Below are 8477 nucleotides of genomic sequence, written 5' to 3'. Positions count from 1 at the left end.
TGTTGCCAGGCAGATAGAGTCCTCTGCATGGCTAACCTCTGACATCAGCGTTTCCTCGCCTCTCTGCTGCCACCACTGCGCCGCCAGTTTCTCCCCAGCGACTCAAGGCAAGACCCCCCCCCTCGCCCAGATACACTTAGCACACTTAAAACACACTCTTACCGTATCGCTCCCACCGGTTACCGCCCCTTTTCTCATCCCCACCCCACTATTGTTGTATTTTTACTGAGCCAGTGAGCTGAGGCTATTTGTGGGCTATTATGAAAGCCACATGTAAACACTCATCACTCTCACTGGCGTCTGCCAAAGCCTGCAGAGTGGACCCAGGTCACTGCAACAATAGTACAATGCACAGTGCAGGACTTGGAGTAATCATACCTGTAAACTTCAGCAAATATGATGATGTGTTGCATATTGTGATGAAATTTAAGGATGTCACCTGCCTTGACCTCGGTCTTAATTCATGTTAACAGTGACATATACTCCTTTGCCAGTTCATTATGTAATGCAGTCTAATACAACAGCTCTGCAATTATAGGTTACACTGTTCAGTTTTTATGGAAATTGTTTTTCAGAGGTGTTGAATCAACTGCATTGCCATTTTGGAGGCTATACATTTAAAAAAAGTGAATGTTTTAGAGTTCAAGAGCACCACAATCTACATCCTCTGAATCCAAACTTTATAACCTTCATTGATGCTATGATTTATTGCAGGACTTTTATATTCGACTGGGTGTTTAAAGCTATTTGTATTTAATAAATTCGGAACTTAGTCCCTACAACTTGCTAACTACTATTTAAAGCATGTTTGGGTAAGCAGGGTTCATACTAGAAAGGGGTTTTAGGCATTGACTGTGTTTTCACATAGTCTGTACAAAGAGTTTCTTACATTTTATAGATAAAACATTAAAGTTAATTTCTAGAACTGTTCTTTTGAAAATCTTAATATCAAAGATAATTTTTCGGCCTCTGTAACATGAGTAATACTGATATAAAGGAAATGTAATTTGCTACATGAGTCGCTGCTGGAAGAAAGAGTAGTCCCAATTTGGATATTGTTTTCACATTTTATTTTTATTTCATTCCTTTCGACAACATCATCATCATTCCAAAATGCAGATTACCTTTGTATGACATAACACCAATGATCAAATGCACTCTTTATCCGTATTATATCACAGTTGAGCACCATTGTCAGTATTTTAAAATTATGTTTTACCGACTACCTTGATAAAACAATAGCTTCCAAGAGAAATAGGTACAGGTAAGTTCAGTATTGCATTTTCATCACTTAAATGCTACACAGTTTACAGCTTCACAGAGTCACGTTTCAGATTACATTTTTCATGCACCATCTGTGTTATGTTGATGCAGTTAAACCTGAAAGATTTGAGTCAGTCCGTACCAGTAACTTCAATAGGCAGTGTACAGCTTTATTCCAAGAACAATCCATCTGGCAGCCTTTTGATTTCACTCTTCTCAATCCACCTGCTTGATGTCAAAGGTCATCAAAACATCCATGTCACTGGACTCCCCTGAGGCGGCTGCTAGTTTAAGTTGTTGGAGCCCATTTCCACTGAAAACCTCAGCCTCCCAGACTCGGCTCTTGTTCAGTTTCAGATCAGTTCGTGTCTCCCCCACTACACTCACCCTCTGGGCCCCAGGGACCCTCACCCTGAAGCGGACCCATGAGAGGGGTTCCAGCAGGCCCACGCGGGGCTCAAAGAGCACGCAGCCTTTTCTCCAGGCTGAGTAGACACTGGGGAAAGGAGGGCACGGCTGATCACAGCTGTTCCTCAGAACAAAGTCACACATGGGGTTGAAATCTCCGCCGGGAGTGATCTTGGCATACAGGGCCAGCCGATACACCCCAGCATCAGGAAGGCTGACACTCACCGTCACCTTGGTGTCTGTGTATGTGCAGAAGAGGTGGCGTGAAAGCGGGATGGCTGCCGTTTTATTCTCTTCTCTGCTGAGCACAGTGTGAAGCTCAAGGTCCCGCTGGTTGTGGAAGGTGATGTTACACTTGCCTTGCTGGGTACTCAACAGTGCAGTCGTGTGGCTAAATTTGGACAGCCCTGCCTCTGTTGTGCGGGTTCCTGGCCCGCACACTGAACCCAGATTAGGAGGGAACAACTCCTCCGGACTGACCACCTTCCCTTTGCAGTGCAACAGGAAGTTTGCAGCATTCTGGAACTTGAGCTCTGTTTTTTCATGATCCCGCACAAACACCGTCAGCCGGTAGAAGCCACGCAAGGGGCACAAGACGTGGCAAGTAAGGACATTTGGTTGAATCTGAGTAGCCAGGCAGCGCTTTGCCACGGCAGCTTCCAGTTCTGGGTGGACAAGTTCACAAAGAACCATCAGAGGCCTGGACGTCTTCAGCGCCAACTCAAACACACCTTCTTCCACCTCAGCAACCTCACTGCCCTGGCTGCTGCCTGAGACACCCAGAGATCCTGCAATAGGCTGCAGGCCCCACGACAAAAAGGGGTTCTCTGGAATCTCCTCCATGGCCCTGGGTGTTGGACACTCGACTGTGAAGGAGCAGACCCAAAACAGAGGCGTAGTGACCGATTCAGGTCTGGCGAACACCTTCACGTCATACACACCGCTTGCAGGTGGCAGGAGCTGTAGCTTCATGCTCCGATGGGAGACTGTCAGGAGGCCGTAAGAGGAGTTGCTGGACTCTCTCTGCTCCGAAGCTCCACAGTGAAGAAGGTCCTGGTGCTGTGTGATCTCATAGGTAAAAGTCGCTGGTCTGGAGAAGCCAAGGCACACGTTTGCCTCTCCATCATCTGAAGAGGTAATCAGAAATGGATTTTTAAGAGGACTGAACACCATTTATCTTTCATTGGAAAGACAGAGCAACAAGATTGATAGGTGAAGTTGGGTGGCAAAATTCAAATGTATCCGATTGCTTAATTTCGGAGAACATTCTGTATTTGCTCATTGTGGGACAAAACGTTCGACATGTCTTTATTAACAATGTTTTGTGTGTATAAAATTGCGATAAAATGAAAGGAACATGTACCCCTTGTAAAATCAATAAATCTCAAACCTGTGACGATGTGAGAGAGATGAGGCTGAATCAGCCTGAGCCCCATGGTGAAGAAGGTCGAGGTCTTAAAGACCCTCCTCCCAAACTCCTCAAGGGTGATGGGCACGTCCAGGAGCTGCCATTTCTCCTCGTCGGGAAAGTGGGAATCTATGAACTCCTCCGGGTCCGTTAGAAAATAGAAATCATCGAACCTTGGAGGCAACAGATGGAGACAGCAGACTGAGTCAACTCGCTGCTGGTTTCAAGTGTTGCAAATAAACAATAGAGCAAACTTGTACTTGTCACGATTGCATTGCAGTGGTGCATTAATGGAATTGTTGGCAGTAAAAACAAAAAGCTATTTGCCCAAACCCGCTTTATATTCCCAGACTGGGTGTATTCCACTGAAAACATTCAGTCTAATGCTACATCTCTACTGAATCACAAATGTGGTGGAATCGTTCTCTCGTCCCTCTTCCCCTTTCAAACCTTTTGACAAAGGTTTCCTGCTCCATATCTACTCGTCCTGCTCCCCAACAGGCGTCCAATAGGAACCACTGTTCTCCCAGAAGCACGGCGTTCCACAGGTGATCAGATTTCACATTCTTGAGGCTCTGGCCCTGACGGTACCCAATGCCCTTACTGTGGCCCGGAACTTCTTGGCAATCAATGCCCACCTCTCTGTAAACACAAACCAAACAGAGCATACTTTCATTTCATTTTAAATCCCGTGTCCTTAAAGAGAAGCTCAAGTTTGTGCTGCAGATCAATTCAGTGCACATTATTTATACTTGAGTATTTATAAGTCCATCTTGACCTCAGGTTGCTCACCAAGGTTGCAGAACGCAGCGCAATATTTCACGACTGCATGAAAGAATGGAATTGAAAGAACACCTGCTGTATAAGCGTGTATACCTTCATGTAGATGAATGAAAAACTTTGAAACGCCGTGGAATCATTTTGTTTGGTTTCTCCATGTACAGTAAGTTAATCTCTTATCTGAAAAGCTTGGTAGCATCTTTAGGCTCATTGTTTTGGTGTTTGGCTCGCCATTATCATTATCCTTATTTCCACTGCAGTTGGCAAACGTTACAACACACTACTTATCCAGCATCAAACGGCAGACAGACAGTAATTAGCTAGTGAGTATTGTTGAGAACTTGGCAAATGTTTAGCAGAGCCAGATGTACGGTGGCCCTGAAGTGAAAAGGTAGGTACCCTCGGGCGACATGAAACGTTGCTGATTGGTCCGTCCTTTGAACAGGAAGGACATGGTTTAGCGCCTTCCGGTTCAAAGGACGGACCAATCAGCGGCGTTTCATGTCGCCGGAGGGTACACCTTTTCCGGTTTTGTTAATGTTGTAGTGTTTTCTGATTTGCCGTTGTGATTAGCACTTCAGGGCCACCGTACAGATGTTTCCCCAAACAGAGCTACGCTGAAGTTGAATATCACAATTAAATTTGTAACTACGTCTGAAGCTAATAGTTTGCTACATGTCTTCTGGATTTGTTACAGCTATCATGTTAGCCATAACGACGTGATGATATGTCGATGACGTTTACTTAACTTGTTGTGCTGCCGCCAAGTGGCCACATATCAAATAATGCAGCTTTAACTTGCAGAAACACTTCACATTTATGGTTTGGAAATTGTTTGACAGTAGGTTTATATGAGTTGTAATTTAACAGCTGTGCTTTGCATGTGTCTGTGGTCTAACACATTGAAGAAAACCCTTTCCCCCCTCGTGTCTTACTCATGCAAAGATTCGTTTTGGTATCTTTACCTGCACATCTCTATACAGAGGTTTGAGTAGCCGCAGCACACACCCCGACCGGTCGCTATCACCTCCTCTGGGGAGCTCAACTTCTCTGAGTGGCCGAGGTATCCACTCACATCATACTCTGTATAGACAACATTCATTTTAGTCCAGAACAACTCATAAATAAACCATCTGCTCTTAAAAAAAAGTAATAAGAAATATGTGAAATACCCACCAATGTTGTGGCACAGCCAGACCCAGATGGCACGGACCTTCTCCAGCTCATTCCTGGCTCCTTGTGTGATGCTCTGCGCTATGGTCTTCACATCATACACACACTTTTCCTTCAGCTGAAACACAAACAGACTTACTGTTTGATAAGATTCACATATGTATCCAAACATGGAGGTTTTCACATTCAGCCAGCATTGAAAACTTTCACGTAAGCGCTGCGACAGTTTTGTTTTTTTATTTCTGTCATCCTTGGACATCATCCTATTTGCAAGCATTTTTCAGTGTCATGGCGTATTGAATAAACCGAGTGACCATTCATGCTCAAGGATGTCAGTGCTGCCTGAGAGCTGCAATATTTGTTATGGTTTTATTGCAAAAGATGAGTAGATGTTATCATTCCTCAATGCTTTTCCTGCAGAGCTCAGGGACACACAGACCCATCTCTGTCGTGTCTTTGTTTTGGTTCGTCTTACTTAGATTTGGTTCGATTTTATCCTGCTGCAAATGTCCTTCTATTTGGATTTCCCGACAAGGCTAAGCTGGCTGCATCTTTCTGAATCCTTTGCATTAAGATCTTTTGTATGGGAGACGCAGAGATGCCACTGACTATAAACTGTGACTCATGGATTTATGTTAGTCATTCTTGAGGTTGAAGTTACCAATGAGAAGTCAATGGTAGGGATATTTGCACTATGGCTGGAAAGAGTACAAATGTTAGCACTTTCTATGTTATGTAATGCTAAGATGATACTGTATAAATGTTGTCACCTCTGCTCCTGCCCTGATGGCGTGTGAATCAACCCTGTGGAAAACCTCAGAGTTGCTGAAGAGGTCCTTTCGACACTTCCTCTTCCCTGCCGCCAAAGGGCACGATGACACCCTCTGTCCGAGGTGTGTTTTCGGTTTCAGGTGCCTCGTTTCCTCCGCCTCCTTCCTCACCGCACTCTTCTTCACCACGGTGATGGTCCTGGCTGCACTCTCGGACGACAGCTGTCTCTTTGCCGCAGGACGCTGATCCTCATTTTCAACCGTCAGTTTCTCAAACACGCCCCGCCTCGAGACCACCGCACTTTGGGAAGCTTCTGCACAGTCCAGGACCTGGGAAGCAGCCATGCCTCCCATAGGGGGGCTCTTATGACTCTCCTGGACCCGGTTCTCATCATTAACCAGACCTCCTACCACTGCAACAAGGTTCGGTTCGCTTATGATTGGGTTTTCCTGAAGGTCGTGCAGCGCGAGGGCCTTCGTCTGTATGCATCCCTTCTGGGTCACTGCATCTTGCTGAGAAAGGCGTGCAGCGCAGGAGAAGGGGAAGGAGAACTTCTGAATTGCAACTTTAGCTGACATTATGCTGGAAGCATGGCGTCCTAACCAGAGAGAGAAGGTAGATACTATTCAGAACACATTTGCCATTTTCTCAGAGCTATTTTTAGCAACTACTCTTAATCCTGTGAGCAGGTAGGGCTTCAGTACTTTGTTCAATAGCTTAAGTTGCTGTGGGAACCCTTCACAAAAGATCCAGAGCACTATTGCACATGCTGCACTGGGCGAAGCAGAAAGTATATTCCATACAGTGGTAAGACAGTGATGAATTGGCAATTATATCATGTCTATTCATGACCACAAATTAACACAAAGGTTGGATTCATTAGTCACTGTCAAGGCTAAAAAAGCCTACACCAGATTAGGACGACCTTATAACTTTCTATATGTGATGTGGTGAAGCTTCAGATTGATGGCTGTATGTATGCAACATGTGTCAACACAACTGTGAACATACTTTGTATGAATCTATTTTTATTCTTTCAACATGTCTCTCTCGACGTATATAGAAAACAAGATGTAAATCTCAATAACGGCTCTGCAGCATGGCTGTTGAAAAATGTATTTTTCAGAGGAACAGCCTGTGGGCACGGTGGAAATACTGACCCTCCGCAAACCAGACGACCCAAGCTGAAGCCCCATTTTGGCATGTATCTGCCCAGCTCAAGTGTCCCACAACAGGCCACTAAGTCCCATCAGCTCAGTGGGCAGTATGCTGCAGCTGACCCTGACCTTCGACCTTCCTGGAGTGCAACTAACGTGAAGGTCCCAAAGGATATCCTAAGGTACCACCCCTAATGTTGGAAAAAATCCAACCCATTATTGTTTTTTCCCCACAGAGAAATCAAACAGCATTCTAGTGCACGTCCTTAAATGTCATGCTGTCTCTTCAAAATGACGGTTTAATTCAGATTCACCTCACAAAATTAAAGGTAGGTAAACCCGGTCTCAGAAGGCTGCATCCCTAAAAGTCGATTAGGCTTTTACTCACCCTGAGGGGATTTGAAATGCCTGCTGGATGTTCGCTGGAGTGCCAGGCAGAGATGTTTCCACTGTGTGTTAGTGGTCCCCACTTGCAGGGGGAGCTTATATACTCTCCCAGTGGCCTGCCAGGACAGGCCCCAGAATAACAGGCCTAAAAATACTACAAAGCAGTTAAGACCAGCCAATAGAGTAAGCCCCAACTCAGGAGTGTGACGTCTGTGTGTGTGTGTGTATCTGTGAGTGTGTTTGAGTGTGTGTGGTTTACAGATGCATGTTCTGATGTACTTGTGCATGCTCTGTACATGCATTTGCTAATCAGTGCATTCACACTACAGCATATACGAGCGCACGAGGGGGTGTGAATTTGTAAACGTGGGCGTGTCAGGTTGTGCGTGTCGCCATGTGTCCGTATGGATCGTGAGTGTGAGCGTTTGTGCGGCATAAGCAGGCGGATGGAAAGTTTGGCGCGTGAGCACGTGTTTGGTGCAACAGAGGGGTCAAGTGTTGGTTGTTCAAAGAAAGGGACAGAAGGGTTTATGAATACGATAACTGCCACATGAACATCAAACACGCTCAGTCAGCCCTGTTTCTGTCGCACGCATATGGAGAAATACACAACGCGTCTATTTGTGCACTTAGTGGAGCCACACAAGCTGGTGCCACATTGTGTTATGCCACATAGTAGATATGGCAAACGTACGCAAGCTTTTGCTTATTTACACATCCAGCAAATAAGGGGATTTTTTTTTGCATTCATTTGGAGCAATGTTTGTGGCCACCTGGTGAGTGACTGTCTTGTGACTGTTTACTTTCCTTTTTGCTCTGCTTTGGTCTCTACCAACTTTTGAGAATGATTTTAGCTCTTCAAGGGGCACCAGTTTTGCACGTAAGTATATTCAAGTCTTACCCCTCGATCCCACAGGATCCGTCTCCGGCGCGTTCCATCTGCGCCGCGTTTGTGGTCTGTCAGCGGCGCGAGCCCTCGCCCACAGGAAGCGTGTCTGGTACGCAGCGCAGCGGAGCGCTGGCCCAAGCAGCTGGATTCGCGAGATCACAAGATCGCGGGAGAACTACGTTATAAAAATTGCGCGAGAATTGAGAAATCACGCAATAACATCAATGTTAGCAGAGCAACA

The 8477-nt window shown here is 45.6% G+C and overlaps 1 protein-coding gene across 1 annotated transcript; it reads right to left on the bottom strand.

The window, feature by feature from the left end:
• Window positions 1-1073: 1073 nt before the first annotated feature.
• Window positions 1074-7401, bottom strand: ky (kyphoscoliosis peptidase). Its single transcript, XM_069662235.1, has 7 exons — window positions 7349-7401; window positions 5803-6401; window positions 5036-5150; window positions 4825-4942; window positions 3530-3721; window positions 3062-3252; window positions 1074-2798 (listed from the first exon to the last, which is right to left on the bottom strand). The coding sequence occupies exons 2-7, from the start codon at window positions 6379-6381 to the stop codon at window positions 1480-1482; spliced, it is 2514 nt and encodes an 837-aa protein (XP_069518336.1). The 5' UTR covers window positions 6382-6401; window positions 7349-7401; the 3' UTR covers window positions 1074-1479.
• Between the last annotated feature and the right edge of the window lie 1076 nt (window positions 7402-8477).

Source organism: Semicossyphus pulcher, unplaced genomic scaffold, assembly GCF_022749685.1.
Source record: "Semicossyphus pulcher isolate SPU_LCO1_2020_fin unplaced genomic scaffold, fSemPul1.0.p SCAF_14, whole genome shotgun sequence".
Classification (NCBI taxonomy): Eukaryota; Metazoa; Chordata; class Actinopteri; order Labriformes; family Labridae; genus Semicossyphus; species Semicossyphus pulcher.
Note: the sequence above shows the minus strand (reverse complement) of the source record. Positions and strands in the feature narration are given on the sequence as shown.